The sequence below is a fragment of the Larimichthys crocea genome, chromosome XX, assembly GCF_000972845.2.
Source record: "Larimichthys crocea isolate SSNF chromosome XX, L_crocea_2.0, whole genome shotgun sequence".
NCBI classification, from domain to species: domain Eukaryota; kingdom Metazoa; phylum Chordata; class Actinopteri; family Sciaenidae; genus Larimichthys; species Larimichthys crocea.
In genome coordinates this window covers 5,884,392-5,902,843 of record NC_040030.1, presented here as the reverse complement: position 1 = coordinate 5,902,843, position 18,452 = coordinate 5,884,392, and the positions used below count along the sequence as shown (strand labels likewise).

General features: G+C 39.0%; 1 protein-coding gene across 1 annotated transcript in view; it reads right to left on the bottom strand.

The window, feature by feature from the left end:
* The window catches only part of slc41a2b (solute carrier family 41 member 2b), a 35,324-nt gene that overhangs the window by 3,507 nt on the left and 13,365 nt on the right, over positions 1-18,452 (bottom strand). The window contains exons 9-10 of the mRNA XM_010736905.3: positions 11,584-11,715; positions 10,892-11,040 (exon numbers count right to left, since the gene is read on the bottom strand). Coding sequence (XP_010735207.1) covers positions 10,892-11,040; positions 11,584-11,715 — 281 coding nt within the window. The remainder of the gene's footprint in view (positions 1-10,891; positions 11,041-11,583; positions 11,716-18,452) is intronic.

Here is an 18,452-nt window from a genome sequence, read left to right as displayed (position 1 = left end):
AAGCCATCTGTAACGGCTCCTACCTGTCAATGCTGTTAATTCTGCATAACATTTATCCTTAATATAATAATCTGAACAGGTGAGTTCTATAAAAATTCACCCTCAGTACAGTTGTCATGAATGGGGAAATTAGCTACAGAGACCAAAACTGTTTTTGTACCAGGCTGTAAACATGTTTATTTCTGCTGTGAAGTTGGACATTTTAACATGGGAACTTATGGAGACTGACTCACTTCTGTAGCCAGACTCACATGGACGTTTGAGAAACTGCAGTTTTTGGCACTTCAGTATAGGCATTATACTTGGTCCATTAGCAGTCCCTTGGTAATCCTGTCCAGTCTCCTAAATAGTCCTACATCTAGTTTACAGCCCTAAATAAAGGAAACATAGTCCTTGGTTTAAAAGTGGTCTGAAAGACCTCAAATTAAGCTGAATTCTGCTCAAGCGTATCCTACAAAATGCACAGCTAACGACATTCCCATCAGCCTCTGCTGTACTTTGTGGTTTGTGCTAATTAACAAACATCAGTATAAGTGAACACTCTAAACTAAAATGGTGCATGTTAAACGTTCTACCTGCTGAACGTCAGCACGCTTACACTGTAATTGTGAGCGTGCTGACGTTAGCATTTAGCTTAAAGCACCACTGTGCCTAAGTACAGCCACACAAAGCTCATGTTATCATGGGAATAAGTGCTTCAAAATGCCGTGCAGAATGCCATAAACACTTAAACTGTAGTGGCAACAGAGAGAAGGAGAAGGAGTAATGGACAGAGCAGTAGACCGAGAGATGAGTTAAGAGAGTGTCATTCATAATTCAAGTTTCCACGCATGGAGAGAACAGTGCAGAAGAGAAAAAGAGAAGTCTATTAAAAGATAAGGATGAGACTATAATTTAATGGGAAATGAGCTGTCCGCAGCTGGCAGTGCAAACATTATAAAAACAAAAAAAAAGTATTGCAGTTATTGAAAGATACTGACATGCTAAGAATAGGAGCAGGTGAAGTGATGGAAGACTATAGATATAATATATGGTATGATCTCTGTATACAGATACACACTAACGAATGAGTTCTGATAACTGCTGACAGCTCTGCTTGTCTTTGAATGTGGGGACGTTTTGTGATGGAATGTGTAATCCTGTTAAAACAACATGGTCCTGCTTTCCTATCCAATAATGTTCAGTTATGACATAATGAAAGCGTCTCAAAGGCGAACAACAAGATTCCGAACCCTGCTATCCACAAGCGAGGGTGTCATGGCTTTGTCTTTTATTCACGATGACAGGGCGGCACAGTTGGACGTCCTCTCAGTTGTTGCAATTGTTGCTTTCGTACCATCACCTGCCTCAAAACTGTCAACTACAATCCATCATTTACCGTACACAGCTTCCATCGAAGTTATTAAGTAAGAAAGGATGAGACAAACAGAGACTGGTGTGGAAAGTTTTAGTTTTTCAAGCATTGAGATTTCCACATACACAAAACTAATAAAAAATGAAAGAGACAAAATAACAGTGCCGATCCATCACGCAGTCTGTTTCTCTGTCTCTGTGTCTGGTTCTTTAATCATGTCTGAATAGTGAGAGGGAAGAGAGAAGTGTCTACAAGATAAAGCTGTTTGATCTCCTGAGATGGCCATGTTTGCCTGCATCTGCCTTTGTGTCAATTACAAACCACTTAGGCAGGTGGCAGACAGAAATATACAGATAAAAATGAGCACAAGAATGTTCAGTTTGTTGTAGATGATGGCAGCCCTGGATCGGTATCAGAGCAGATCCCAGCATTTTATAATGGATTGGTATTGGATAAAATAAACCTGATTAGTGTTTTAGCGTTGCTCTCCTTCACATCAATATCACCATATGCGTGAAAGTGAAAATTCAGTGTGTGTGAATTAGAAATAAAAATAATTCGGGTGCAACAGGTGAGTGATTCTCAGCACCACAGTTGGCAAAAAAATGTTGTTGATACTTAGACTGATTTCTTCATCTTATTATCAATGAACAAAACATACAGACAACAGCTTCTTATTTTCAGTCAGTGCAGAACGTCATTTTCACTGGTTAAAATGATAAAATGGATGAAATGACATCAAGACAGGTAGGTCATATCAACTGTCACCAAATGTTTCCATTCTGTAAGTAACTCAACGACCAAAATGAAACTTGCTGTGCCCACCAAAGATTCCAATAATTTCAACAAAATGATACGTTTTCTCCAGTAAAACAATCTAGCTGATGGTGTCTCTTCATTTTCAGGACTTCAAGTCTTGGCTCAGTACAGTATGAGCAGATACTCAATATTAAAAGGAATTAAAGGACTTGGATTGGAATCTGGGGCCAAAATAACTTGCTTGCCACAATTTTCATTCATGTAAATTCTAAATACTAATTGGATATTATTTCAGTGTTAAGACAAAAAATTGGCAATGCTTAAAAAAAATACAAATACAGAGTGGTTTTGGGTACTGATGAAATCACATTCAGAAAGGCCTTTTGCATTACACGAGTTTGAAGGCTTATCAAACACCAAACACTGCACACACTGCTCACATTGCTTTCTGTGTCAATGATTGCATGGTAACAGTGCAGTATGCAGTTCACTTTAATAAGAATCTACCAACAACGGCAAACCATTACCCATGTTGATGTCTTTGAAATTACCGACTGAATGGATGGTATATGATGGGTATTTTTGTCAGTGTGGCACATTCATGCATCAACTCTAACACAATCCCTGTTCTAAGCTGCTCTTTGGAACCAAATTCCTTCTTCAGTTTGCTCAGATTTACTTCTGAGCCCCCTCTGCCTCTGTTCATTACTTAAGTATGCAAGTATACACAACCCCCAATTCTGTGCTCAAAGAAACCTGCAAAGCTTGACTGAAAGAACACACACTGTATCATTTAATGTCACTTTATTATCTACTCTTGAACACTGAAGTTATTTATCATCTAGGCAAACATAATTGGATTTTGCTGCACTCTAAAAAACAAAACTGCTCACTAAAATGCTTGATCTGCAGACCATTGCGAGCTGTTTCACATCGTTAAACTGATATTGTGTAATAACTGACTCTTGTGCATGACTTGAATTCAATTTAGCTCAAGAATGACTTAAATATACACAGACTCAGGTGGATTATTATGGATTTTTCTATGTATAATGTCAGTCTGAAGTGCCATAGTTAGACTCAAGACAAGTCATGAGAATTTTTTTCTTAGGCACAAACTGTTTTCTAATACACAGCTGGCAGAGAGGCACGTAGGAAAATACAAGCATCAGGCATTGATGTAATCAAGTCCTGGTTTTTACACCTGCGTCGCAGTTTTTATGAATGAAACCTGTGACGTACAGGTTAAGTTTAACAGTGATGGGAGAAAAAGAAAAACATACCTCTAAAATCTCTACCTTCCCTAGCAGATTAGCGAAATCAACCTTTACTAATTGGTTCAATACAGTTGTCGTACTTAGAATTCAATGCCCTCTGTCACAACAAACCAGGCTGTTGGCGAAAGTTTCTCTGGCAAATTTTTCCTCTCCAGTCGAGTCTGTATGAAAGGACAGCCACTAGCATTGGTCAGTTTCTGGTTTTGCTGGTCTGGTGCATGAGCCTAAACCGGTTTGATTTAGTGTTAACCAACTGAACTGGCATTTGTCATTTTGAGCCGCTGTGGCAAAATAAAAAGAAACAATTAGCAGTTCTCAGCAATAGCGGGCAGTCGTTAAAATACTAACCCTGACCCAACTCTGCAGCACATGTAGCATTAGCAGAGTAGCATCACAGCAGAGCAGACGGTGTTGCAAAGTTAGTGGTGTCTTCATAGTACGTGGATAACAAATTAGTGCAAAATACCTAAGCAAGTCTAGTATAAAGCTGTCCCTGACAACCATCATGTCACTCATGCTTATCAGATCTGGGGCTATGTTAGCCAGCGAGTACAGTCGGTAACGTAGCAGAAGTTACTATATAACACTTTAAATACAAACTTAATTTTTTTCTTAAAAAGGCTTTTATTGTGAAACTATGGGAAGATTGAAACTTACATTTCTGGCACTGGTAAAATGCAGTATTTCTGATCTGGTCTTTAGCATAAATATCCCTGTCCTGAGGCACTGGAATATTTCTAAACCCTATCTCAGCCATCTGGGTGCTTGTTCCTGGTCCCTCAATGTCTCATTGCCGTGTAATTGCCTGACAAAATGAATTTGGGATGCATTAAGGTCCAGATTCACTTCACACTGCCACATCCTGTTCAGGTCAACATCTTCATAAAGCTATAGTGGGCACTGTCTGTCTGTGGCTCTCACTGAGAGAGCAGTCAGAGGCACACAAAAGGACAGAGACTAAACAAAGTAAAACAACACACTGTCTTTTCATGCCTGATATTGTCCAAAAGCAGGACCACATACAAACTCAAAACCTTGAACTTCAATTTGCTGCTGCTGATGTCACAGGGCATCTCCTAAGCTTGATAAAGAGCAACTAGACTCATTAATCTTAGCTTGCGCTGGCATGGATTCTTCTATGAAATTCCTTATTATGTATTATGCACTAATTGGTTTCAATGTAAACAGATTAATTTTGTTGCAAACCAAACATGCACTTTTTGAAGTTTTGAAGTCCAAGCAGAGTCTCCAGGCCTCTAGGACAAGTCCAAATCTCAAATTGTGACTAAGAATGCAGGTCTTTCTGACAATAAAGGCGCTTTCAGACGATATGGCTGCCACCCAGCGACATCAACATTCTTTCTAGTGACATCTAGTGACGGGCCATCCTGTGGGCAAAAACTCCTCGTTAATGAGAGAGGTCAGGGGAAAATAAATAGACTAGCTGACAGGAAGGCAACAGTAACTCAAATAAATAGGCATTCCAACAGTGCTCAGGAGACAAGCGTCTCTGCACACACAATGCATGGAAGCTTGAAGTGGAAGGACTTCAGCAGTAGAAGACCGCAGCAGGTTCCTGTCAGCTATGAAACTGAGGCTGCAGTGGGCACAGACTCACCAACGCTGGACAGCAGAAGATTGGAGAAACTTCAGCTCGTCTAAACAATCTTGTTTTTTGCTGTGACATGCAGATGGGTCAGAATGTGATGTAAACAACATAAATCGATAGAACCATCCTGTCTTGTGTCATTGGTGGTGTAATGATGTGGGGAATATTTTCTTGGAAGAAGTTATGCTCGTTAATACCAATTGAGCATGATAGTTTAAATGTCACAGTCTACCTGAATATTGTTGCTGACAGTGTGCCTTTTACGATTCATCTTCTAAAAGCTATTTTATTGAGTTTAAATTAAAAACTGTCTGAACGCATCATTAGAAAAGACATAGCTTGAAAACATTTTACTTTCAAAATGGTACATCTTAACTAAGCGTCCTCTAACTAGCTTTTTGTGGGGTTTTCAGTTGGTCATCCTCGGTGGATAAAAGTTTTCTGAGGCTTCATACTTCAGCTTAATAATTAATCATTTAGGCTGTGGGGAAATACAGGTAAATGGAAATTGTTTTACTTTCACTTGAGGTTGTACTTGAACCCTTGGTAGACACAGAAGTGCTAGACAATTAGAAATGTACAGCTCAAAAGAGGATTCTTCAAGTTCAGATGTTTATAATAAAGAATATTAGTGTCTAACCTCTGAAATATTTGTTATATTGTGTTTTTTGTGTGACTTGCTGAGTGTACAGGAATTCTGATACATCAAGATGACACTGATGACATGTCATAGCCAGCCTCGACTGAAATAATGAGGTTTGGGCCTCAGAGCTCAAAATGTTCACCCTTTGTTAAAGAGCCTTTAACCCAACTCTTATTGGTTTGTATTTGACCAAGTACTGACTCCATGACTTTCGGCCTTATTATTATTAAATGTCCCAGTATCATGATTCTCATGAATGTTACATTACCGCGCTCATGCATATTCATTACTAGTACACTCCGTGTAACCTTTTCAGAGTTAGAATCTCTTGACTCCCAAACTGTCACACTACTATTCTCTCACTATGAGTTTTCTGTGACACCTCTGTGGCCTATTACACTGTATTGCCTTAGTTTATTTAGCATTGCCTCATTCTTTGTCTGGATATTCTTGGGCTCACACAGCATTGTTAAAACATGCTATCTTGTGTATTGTTTAAGTTTATTTTCATGCGTCTCCTCTTGGTTTGGTATGTCCATGGTTTTTATATTCACTGTGGATTTGTGTAAAGCCACCAACCACTGTATACCAAAATATGAAAAACTTCAATTTAACTACATTCTTCTTCTTATTTTCCACTGACAGACTGGACCATGAGGCTCGCAGAGATATCAGAATGACTGGAGCTTTTCTGCAGAAATGGTTCAATTTCTCCCCTAATTTTCTATGGCTTTCACTTTAAATAGAACATTATCACATCGCAACATGTGCAATTCCCGCTTATCGCTGCAATTAAAAAAACAGACTGTTACAGTACTATTTACTTCAACTCAATGACGTTATCAAATTCCACCATGTGACCAGCATCTTTGGAAAACTGTGCCTGTGTCCAGCCCTGTATTAGGTACAGAGAGAAAATATAAAACATAACTATATTTTAAGGACTGAGTCGAGTATCTGGCAATTGGATATTGAAAAGTAGGTCATGTAAGAATTAAACATTTATTTCTTCACTTGGGGATACATTAAATGAAATACCTCTGCATGGATAAAGTGATTTCAGTTCTCAGATAAGCAGTGATACACCACACCAGGGTCTTTTGAGGTCTCTGCCTCAGGCTATTGACATCCATAACTAATGCTTCTGTCTCACACATTCAAGTGTCTGAACTGAACTGAGACTCTTTGATTTCTCTCCTAGCCACTCTATTCCAAATAAGGATAGACGCAACATTTAAATAAATGTTCCTCACAAGAGGGATTATAAATTACTATGAGACAGACGATCCCATACCTTTATTTTAAACCCTCAAAATGTTACGCTTATGTGTTTATCTGAGTGTCAGGCGAGACAATGAGAGTGGCAGAATCTTTATTACCATCATTAGTGCCTGGGTTGAAGTATAGGTGGAGAGGCTCACTGAAGGTGCAGCCAAAGCACAATTATACCTTATTCACAATCCTCAAACACCCACACGTTTGTTTTCAGCCTGATAAAGACATCAGTGAGAGCCTGAGCAGTTTTCTACATTCCCTTTCATGGTGATTGTCTAGGACACCTCTGAATCCTAATCAGGCATCTCTTTTACCTTGATGTATTTTATAGGTTTAAGTACATTATTGTTTGCAACATAGTGGGAATATAGAGGGGCAGTGGAGAAATGGATTTATGGTGCTGGAGTGCTTAGAAAGGTTTCTCAGAGGAGCTTTTAAGTTGATATAGCTTAAATGATATTGTCAATGTGTGGGACAAATAGCAACACTGCACCACCTCATTTGTTGATCTGTCAAAAGCATTTGACTCTACAGACCACAAGCTATTACTAAATACATTAAGTTATATTGGAAGAGCTACACAGCTATAAATTGGTTCAGGAATTATAATGCAGAGAGCACAGAATGTGTTTTTACAGATGGTCTAAGGTTGTCCCAAGGATAGATTTTTTTTGGTATTTAGCTCCTATTTCATTTCATTTATAACTAATATTGGAAAAGCATACAGCAAAATTGCACCTCTGCGCAGATGAGAAAGTGGCACAGACTCCCTCCTCTGAGCCAAGCCATAAATGACCTTCACCCAGCATTACAACAGCTGCATGTCTCATTACATGTATATATAGGTCTTAGTACTGAGAAAACCTAATTTATTATTTTTTTTTTCAAGGGCTTCTTACCAATCTCCTGGTGACACAACTCTCTTTACTCTAAATAGAAACTCAACTTAGGTATTTAGATGTTTATTTGGGTGACAGGCATCCTTATTAAAGTGCATATTGATCATTTTGTGATAGGTTTCTATTTTGAAATAAAAAAACCTGCCTAGATGGAATGTGTGCAGATTACCTTTTAAGTGTTTTGGACTGTGGCGATGTTGTCTAGTACACTGTGCAACACAGTCCTCTATGATTTATAACCCTGGTTTCTGTGCTCATACTCTGTACACTTTATTGTTAAGTGGACCTGTCATCACTAAACCTATGGAAGACAACTTCATTTAGATTTTTTTGTTACAAGGCCATGCTGGGCGAACTCCCCTCATATTTATGAAAACCTCCAGCAGTCTTCAGCTTCAATCGTTTTCACTGAGCTGGAAAAGAAAGCTTTCTCCTACTCTGCTGAATTTACTACACCTTAATAATCTAGTCTCACTGGGAAAATAAAGTAAAGCTATGTTAAAAGTTAATGTAACTGAGAAATACTTTTGCCTTTTTGAGCTGGATTCTGTCTTCTCGTCTTGTGTCTTTGATGTTTGCATTCCCTGTCGATTGTCTTTTACTTTAATTTACACTCTTATCTTGGCAAGAAGAAAAACACATCAAGCAGTTACAGAGTAACATTCATCATTCATTTTAAGTGGTGTTTCTAAGTTCAATATTTACTTCCTCTGAGCTCTGTTTTGAGTCTCCATCAACCCCTGATAGAAATATGTGGCTAATTAGCTGCTAAATGTTTCACTGTGTTCACCGACTTAATCTTTAACTTGTCTGCGGTTGTCTGTTTTTTAAAAAACTGCATCAACAGCATCAGAACATTTCAGACTCATTTCAGTCATGTTAATGCCTCCATTAACTATAGTTACATACTGAGTCTTGTTAGAATGTCTACTCTGGCTGGTAATGTCTCATGTTTCACTCACAAAGCATGTTTTCATTTTCAGTGACACACAATGACTTGTTTCTACGTAATTACAATGCCATACTCTGCCATCAGTTGATTTCTGTGTTTATGTCAGGGTCTGGGGGCTGAGGGATAGAACTTTTGGGGGTCTAGAGGACAGAGTTACTGAGTTTTCATTTCATTCCAAACATCTGCAATGATCACATGACCTACCTGAAGAAAGTGACTGTTCATGTGACAATACTAACTCAACAAGGGTATCTCCGATTAAGTTGCTCTTTCTATAAATGTATAAAAATGCAGATGTGTGCTGTATATACACACTGCATGTATATAGAGCCATATATACATGTAATAGGACTATTTGTAAGGATATTAATTTATATGTGTGTCCTTCTCATGTGAGACAAATTTCCCTTGTGGCACAATAGACAATCTGTCTGCAAACTGTTCAAAGAGGTACTGAAAAACATGGATTCTGTATTGTGCTGGAGTTTAATCTTTATATGAATAATTAATACAGAATCTGGCATTTATCAACGTTGTAGTATTAAAAATGAACCTCGGCTTGAATGTGGCATTAGAAAAACTTAGTTAGTACTGAACTTGTATATTATGTGCAGCATTCAGCCTGATAATTACTGTCTGCTATTCTGTCTGTGTCTGTGCGAATGCACCGATGACAAAATGGATGAAATTCACTCAATGAGTAATTGAGTAATTTCTGCCGCATGCTCCAATAACCAATCATACTATAATAACCTTGCTGCTATGATGCAGCGCAGAAACCATCACTCAAAGCAGATTTCAGGCAATTTCTCCAAAACATCCCAGAGACAGATCAACACAGACAACAAAGCAGTTGATGAATTACTCTGACATGCTGTGTCTTGTCTGCTTTTTTTATCCTGACCCATCTTGTCGATGCTTTAAAACTCAAAGAAAATAAACCAGAACAGTGTTTACAGTTCTTAAATCCAATCAAGAAATTGATCTGTGTTCTCTCTTTAAATGTTTTTAATATTAAAATAAAACAGAGGCTGGATCCAAACTCTCTGCACTCACACACCATGCCTGTCTGTGCCATTTGATGTTCTATCAAGGACTGAATCACCCTTAAAGCAGCTCTACTGGCTATGGATTTAATTGATTTGGAAAGTCTCCAAGTACTCAGTGGCTAGGATTACATCCTAATGTTCCATATCTACATTAAAGATTCAAGGGAGCTTTAAAAAGCCTTTGAGCGTCCAGTGCATACACAAAAAAACATACCAGCTAAATTCTTAAAATTCCAAACGTCAAGACATGTTTCACCTGAAAAACTTAAAGCAGTCATTCATAATTCATGTCGCTCCCTCATAATTATCTCAACTGCTGCCAAAACAAAAGACTATGGAAGTCGGATTTCTTCAGGCATCGCCTGGAACCACAACACCCGAGGAATTCACAGGATACACACGTCTGCTTCTCCTCCTTCACAATAAGCGTTAAAAAGGACGCACATCTGCAGATTCAACGTGTTTCAATTCTCACTACTGAGAAAAAAAGGTTTGCTTCTGAATAATAATGGGAATGTGCAGGTAATATGAGCCTGTACAGATACAAAAATGAATTTCTTTAGTGCAAATACAGTCACAGATTATGGTGAGCACTCCACTATTTGCATTTAATCGTATGTGAATTTTCAATATTTAACATGTGTTCTTGTTCATTAAATGATGTAATTCTAACACATGGATAACTACATCTAATAGCCGGGGGTGTTGGTTCAGTGTTGGTTTTAAGCTTTGCCCCATACGTGCAGAGATTTCTCTGAATCTTTTAATGATATTATAGATTGTAGATGATGAAATCCCTATGTTTCATAAACTGTTCAACTATTATTCCACACAAAGTAGTGAACCTCGCCCCATTCTTGCTTGTTAACGACGGAGCTTTTCGAGGATGCCCCTTCATGTTTCTATCACCTGTTACACTGAACCTGAACGATGAACAGGTCTTTTCTGAGCATTCATTTGAACATTAAACATCATGTCTTTGTAATGCGTTAAGTTGAACAGCAGTCTAAAAGGATTAGGAAATTGCATGGTTTGTAAGACTGGATTGTGGCAGTAAAACCCATCAGTACTCACCTGGAGCAAAGCAGCAGCCAGGTAGACGGACATAAAGATGGGTGTCAGGGTGGTGTGTCCGCTCTTCATCAGGTGGATGGTATAGAGGAAGATCAGGTGACCAGGAATCACCAAAAGGACAAGCACCTGAGCGGAGCGATGATTGGCTCCTGAGAAAGTACAAATAGAGGGAATGAAGGTTAAAGGTGAATGGAATGGGGAGGAATGATTTCTTTAAACTTAAATTGTGCATGCAGTCTTTAGAAAATACAGGAATAAATAGTTTGGTGACAAATTGGGATGTTTTGTTTAGCCCACCTACTGTCCCCAGGATCCCTGCTGGTTTTTATTTTAGACTTAACAAGAATAACTTTAAACCTGAGCCAGCAGGAGACGGCAATTAACTGCCTGTTAGGACAAAGAAGCTCCAGTACTGCAGCTCACCAGGAACAGAGCTGAAGACTAGCTTCATGCTGTGATCTTACTACACATATTAGAGGCTGATTATAATGCTGACAGCGCTTACACTGACCGTCACATCCAAACATGTGTATTGATGTAAATCCCTTTCAAAATGCGTCAGGTTGAGAAGCCTCTAATCAGCAATCAAGTGGTACAGGCCTTCACACCTATTATACTGGAGTTGTACAGTAATGTCTAGCCAACATGTGGTTTCATTAAACTGTCAGTATTCTTGCTGGCGCAGCACTGACCTGTACCGCAGAATGTGCGGCAGGGGTAGTAGCAGCCTTTGGCCTCGTCAGGAACCTCCCCAGGAGCGCAGTGGAAATGCAGGTGAGTGGAGATCCTGCTGGACTGAATAGCCACCAGGTTACCCCCGATTCCTGACAAGACAGAAGAGTTCATGGTTCATGATTGGAGCCAAGCATGCAGTGTGTGTGTATGTGTGTGTGTGTGTGTATACTGCATTTTTAAGGCAGATGTCATGAAATGAATATGACATACATTAAGCATGTGATGTTGCTGCAGCTTCCACTGGAGGGATAAAATATCAGATGAATGTAGAGCGATGAGGAGACTGTAATCTGACCAGGAGCGTCATATTTACATCATGTTTTCCACCATCTGAGGTCTGACTGGTGCTCTTTCATTATGTCATCTCATTGCCCCTTCTTCTTCTGCAATAGCTTGTGAGTTATGAATTTAGCACCACCCACTGTTTATCTTAATGAACCAAATCCTAATAATTTGCATTTTGTTTTGCAGGTTTCTGTAAATTTTGTTAAATTATGAACTACATTTGGATGAAAACCTGACTAAAATGTCTGAAATGATCCTGCTTTAACTTGCTTAATGTTATTTTTACTACCAACAATCTTCACTAGAATTGAAAACTTTTAGGAGGACCAGGTTTTTGTGGTCTCCACATGGTATCTTCATAGTTGACATTTTTGAGGAGGCACAAGTCAGTTACAGCATAACTACGGCAGCCTTGTGCGAGGGCTCTGCTTTTACCGCAGCACACAATGATAAAAACGATCTTAAAGAGTTTGCAAGATAATTAACATGGTAGAAAACAAGAAAAAAAATCTAATATAACAAATGATGTTTCTTAAAAGACTTTCCTCTCATCTTTGCGTGCAGTTCTATTTTCTTCATGTAAGATTTTAATTAACATCAACAGATGAACAGTCATGAGAATGTGGGATGCCATCTGTACTGACAAAACACAGGACCACTTTACACACACATGCTGCAGCTATCACGCCTTCCCTTTAACACACAGACTAGCTTCCTGCGTCTTTCATCCTGGTGGCCACAGTCTGGTGACTAAGCCCTGCAGGAAAGCTCACGTACATACAGATATCACCAGCAAACTGGCTGACAGGTGGGCACAGAGCTGCTCAGAAGAAGAAAAAAAACGTGTTGCTGTAGAACTGAGAAAAGGCAAACATTTTTTTTATTCACAGTCAAAAATGTGTCATTCAGGTTCTTGCAGTGCGTGGGTAAACAGATCTTCTATATGTAGATGACTCTCAGTCACTAAAGTGGTTGTGTCCTGCAAACCATACACAAGGAACTTAATTCAATCTACTGTGGCTTTGTCCACGTGGGGACATTTTATTGGAGCAATACCAGTGCTCCCACTGGGGCTGTAAACAAACGTAACATTACAATGAGCGTTCACATTCGCTCTTCCCTGTCTGCTGCTCCCCGTCTTATCACTTCACACCCCTGCCCTTGCAATCTGAATATGCCACTGTGTGTTTTTAGAGGAATAGTTCAATACGCTTGCTTCCTTTCTTTGCAAAGAGACATCAGTCCGATGTCTGTGGAGCTGGAGTTTGGAATTGTTTAGCCTCGTGTAGCACAAAGACTGAAGGGGAAACAGCCAGCCTGGCTCTGTCCAAGGTGGGACGAAATTAGTTTAATCCGCACACAAAAGAAAATGTACAATAAGCAATAATCCACCTAGCTGTTGTTGGCAACAAAAACAGGCCCACCACACAACACAGTGTCATTTTTTGTCTCTGTAGATTAAACAGCGTACAACAGTTCATTAGTGATCATAAGAGGTTTTGGTAGGATTTTTTTGGATAAGGTCTGGTTAGATGTTTCCTCGATTCCAGTCTGTATGCTAAGCCAAGGTAACCATGTTCGGACACAGCTCTGTGCTTTACACACAGGGGCAAGATTGCTAACAATTTTATTATTTCACTCTCAGAAAGATTTTTTTTTTTTTAAATATGGTGAACTATTCCTTTAAAAAAAAAAATCAACATTACAGCCTCAGTGAATACATTTTTGCCACTTATTCTGGGCTGTGACTTACTTGTGTTGTGGCTGTGCAAATTTAAATTTGCATTCAATTTTTGGGAATAAACAATAAACATAAATAAGACACTGCAGAACTGAGCAATTTGAGTCTGCAATCTGGCACTTCAAAACATGTTTATGCTCCCATTTTGTTCTCAAATCATGGTAAAATTGGAATAACCACGCACTTGGATTGTCAACTGATTTCGACTTTCTGTTTTTGTGTTCTTCAGGGCATTTGGGATGTAAGATTGGAAGAGGGTGGAGGGTGTTCTTACAACCCCAGCAGGGTGCAGAGGTAGATTGAAACAGGTCTGGGGGCGATCTGGCTTATTCAGGTCACTGGGTCTGACAAGACAAAATGGGATGAGGAGGTCTGGGCTGCAGCACGGCTACATGGGGATCTGCAGGAGGGTCTGTGTTCCTCTCCGCTGGGCTGCTCTGCCTGGAGGGGGGGAGGGCATAAGAACTGTCTGCTCGCTCATCTCATCTCTGCTTCTCTCCTCCAGGTTTAATTTCATTTTGTTTATTTGAACGGCTATAACACCGGGATGTGATGTGAAAACACAAACACTGATAAAATATAATAAAAGAAAAAGATGGAGAGAGGGGAGAAAAAAATGACTTATTGAGATGTTCGGCAGACAGACACCTTATCTTAAAACAAACAACATGAGGAAAGAAAAAAGGCAAATATGCCAAGATGACAAGATTAAAGACTCAGCTGTATCAAAATGTGCTGTCTGCTGGAAAACTGCAGGACAAGATACATAATTTGGTATGCGTGGGTTCAGAACACAGAACAGATCAAATCCCCTTTAAGACCTTTATAATGACCTGAAACTGAATTTAAAATGGAGGCAAGAAGACCATCTGATACACTGTAGCTAATGAAATGGAAACAACAAGAATTGGATTAAACATACCTGAATAGCTCTTGGGTTCTTTAAATATTAATGCAATTCAAGCAATTACATAAAATAGCCCTGATGTATTCAAATGAAATAATGGCGATCAGTGTGGAAAAAAGGAGGCGTTCTCCCTCCGTATTTCATTTCACCTGTTTTCTTATCGCACTCTCCACATCTCCTTTCCTGCTCCTTTCTAATCAAACATCCACACACCATCCTTTCACAGTTTCCATCCCGTCTGCCCTTTGTTCAGTTGTATTTTTTATTAGAACAGAATCCGTGGTGCATTTTAATCAGCTGAAAGAAACGAGAAAGACCGCCTCAGAGACAGTTAAAAGTTTGCTGAGACTTATATTCCCCCACTCCCGCCCCGCCCGACGATACACAAAGTAAAACATCCTCGCCCTTGCAAACACGCACACGCTTGATCCCCCAGCTGTTTGTGCGTCTCAATGGAAAACCAATTAGAGTCAGACAGAATCGTACTCCATCTCGTTAAATGTCTCTCATTAATGCCATTTAAATTAAAAGCTTATCTGTTGCCGTGGAGGTGCCAGGCCCCTGGCAACCGTGGCTGAGCCCGTTCGCACTGGGAGATAGAAATGAGATGAAATGGAAGACGACCAGTTTTGTAAAGTGGAGACAGAAGGACTGCGGACTATTGCCTAAACTAGTCTCATTAGGTAACTTATTTATGCTGATGAACATTTGGAGTCTTTAGTAACCTTCATTTATCCAGGGAATGTTTACTTTTCTTTTGTTTTCACATTTATATTCACACCTGAGAGCTGGCAAGCACAAGACAAATAGACTCTATGCCGTGTCATCCATCTTGTGTATAAACACTTTGTCTATATCTCAGCTCGAAGGGTCAAAGACTGCATTAATTGCAAACTGAGAGGGATAAATGAGACAAACAACAGACAGAGTTTCTTTGTAGCCAAACTTCAAAGTTTAACAGCTGCTGTCCGCTGTGTAAAAATCAAACTGGGTGTGTTACTGCTGCCTACTGCGAAAGAGTCTCATTAAGAAAACTGAAAACTAACGATTCTCAGCACAAAATATATCCAGAAACATACATATACATTTCTAACCGTGTTCACATGCATTTAAACATTTGCCTTCACTGACAACCAAGTCTTTTTTTAACAACGATTAAACTAAAGCCATTGATTACAGTAATTATTGTCCTCTCTGGGAAATCATGTTGTAACTGCACATAAGTCTCAGCAGCTATGGAAAAATGCAAAAGACGCCAGCATATTCAGAACAACTTCAAAGCGGGAACAACACACCATATTTATCTATTTGATCATAAACTAACCAGAATTCACAATCCATCATTTCTCCACTGACAGCACAGACCATTAGGCCAGAGTGCTGGGCAGCCATAACACATCAAGTGGTTTGAGTTAGGGCAAAAGTCATTCTGGAAATGTCACCAAGTGAAATACGTTTATTACAAGGAGATGTACACAAGGGTCAGTAGGCTGAACATCACAAACCATGAATTCTGAGAAAATGGAGTAGAGTATCCAGAAATGCATTTTGTCTTCTGGGTGTGTTAGCTAAGGGAGGACTGCTACTTTTTATAAAAATGTAAATATGGTTACCCTTTTTAGTCATATATATTGAGTAATTAAGGAATTATGCATCAGTTTGAGCATCTCTGTCTGGTTAATAATTAAATATCACTAATGCAGAAAATATTAAAAATATACTTATTTTGGTGTGCATGTTTTATTTTTTGATGTTAAAGGTCCAGTGTGTCAGTTTAGGCGGCTCCATTTACAGAATACAGTGGTCACTCGTTTATCGCGGGGGATATGTTCTAAAAATAACCCGCAATAAACGAAATCCGCGAAGTAAGTTTTACAGTTATTATACATGTTTTAAGGCCGTAAAACCCCTAACCACACACTTTTATACACCTTTTACACACGCGTTTTGTACAGTACTCCCTTAGTTAATCAGGACCTGGAACACATGTGCAGTTCTCCCTTAGCCAATTTAGGATGCAGAACACAATGCACGTTCATACTGTACAGTACACTGTAAAAAAAAAAAGCATGCAAAATACGCGAAACAGCGAGTCCGCGAAAAGTGGACCGCGTTATAGCGAGGGACGACTGTATGTCAGAAATGGAATAATATACATAACTATGTTTTGGTGTTTCGCGGCCACCATAATTTCTCCGTTATGTTAAAAAGGTGACAGTTCAGCAAGTCAGCTGCAATCAGTAACTGCTAGATGTCAAATGTTAAAATTAGGAGATACATGGTTTTCATGTTAAAATGTAATATTTGAAATCCAACAGACAGAACTACAGGAATGAGTGTGAGTTTCTCAGCAGTATGTTTATGTATGTACACATACATTCAGATATACGTGGGTGTGTCTGTATAACTGTGTGCAATGAACAGTGCACATTTGAAAATCATTTACCTGTCTTTTGTATCTACAGCTCCTCTTCCAGAGTCTACCGCTTTCTCCAGCAGTCCACAAAGGACAAACATAAACACTTTCTCAAAATGACTGCAAATGCCAACCTGCCAACCATTACTGTTGAGCCCTGGCTCTTCTTTTTCCTCCTCCACACTTCAACAGATCTGTTGGATCAAGGAACAGAGCTGGAGGCAGTTGAGTTAACATGGTCTTAGACCTGTATCCCTTTTAGAATGAAGACGTATGTTTGCTAACACATCATTTAACCTGAAAACATCAAGAGTCTAAATGCTCCCATCAGCATGCTAAAATGCATGTTTATCAGAGTAGAGGAAACTTCAGAAGATCACCAAAATCATTATGATTCATTGTCTGAGGGTCATGCTTATCTGTTTAAAATGTTATGGTAATCTATTCTATTAATCTATTAATCTAACAAATCTAAATTGGCTGTCCAGCACCAAATGTACGCTGGTGTCTGTTACTAAATATAAAATAAAAAATAAAACAAGCCCAATCATGAAGGCAAGTTACAGACTGGTGAATAAACATTCATGAAACATGGTGACAGAATATACTGGGGAAGCAGCAAAGTTACTTGATAAATAACTACCATGGCAGAAAAATGGACCCACTAGGTGCAGGGCAAGGATGAAGACAAACTGTAGGTGATGGAGATGAAGCTACGACAAACAATGATGGATACCACTGAAAAACAGCAACAGTAACAGCATAGTGTCATATGATGATGATGGTGAGGACCCAAATGAAAGAAATAAGAGAGCTACTGAAAAACTGGTCAGGAATGTGGTCCTGTTCCAGAAAGAGGACCTGGTCAAGGAGTGGTGAAAGCTGCCTTTAGTACAGTGGCACAGGCAGCGTAGGGGTAAAAAAAAGCTGAAGAATAACAAATGGTTTACTTTGAGATGCCATACTGACCACGTCTTTGAGCTCAAGGCTAGTCCTGGTTTAATGACAATAGGAAGTTAGAGGTGAGAGGCAACAAAGCCTCAGGAGGAACTGGTATTTGGTATTCTGGTTAAAAACTGTTGGAGCACTTTCCAAGGTGATAGATGAAACCGTAGATGGCATAGTTGGAGTATAGTTGGAACGCCTGCTGACTCAGATTTATTACTTAGATGCTGATATGTGCTATTTGTATGGTGAATTTAATAGTAGGAATAATAAAAACAGATAAAGTTTCATGTGGCCATAGATGTAAGCATTAACATTAACAGGGACTTTAAATGCTGTGTCCTGAACAGAAGAAGTCTTAAGACATATTCTTCTGAAGATAATAATGGGTATACATACATACATACATACATACATACATACATACATACATATATATATATATTTCTTCCTAATATGTATTGTCTTGCTCTGTTAAAACGTATTAGTAAAATAGACTGATGTTATATAATATAAAAGGAAAAAAAATACA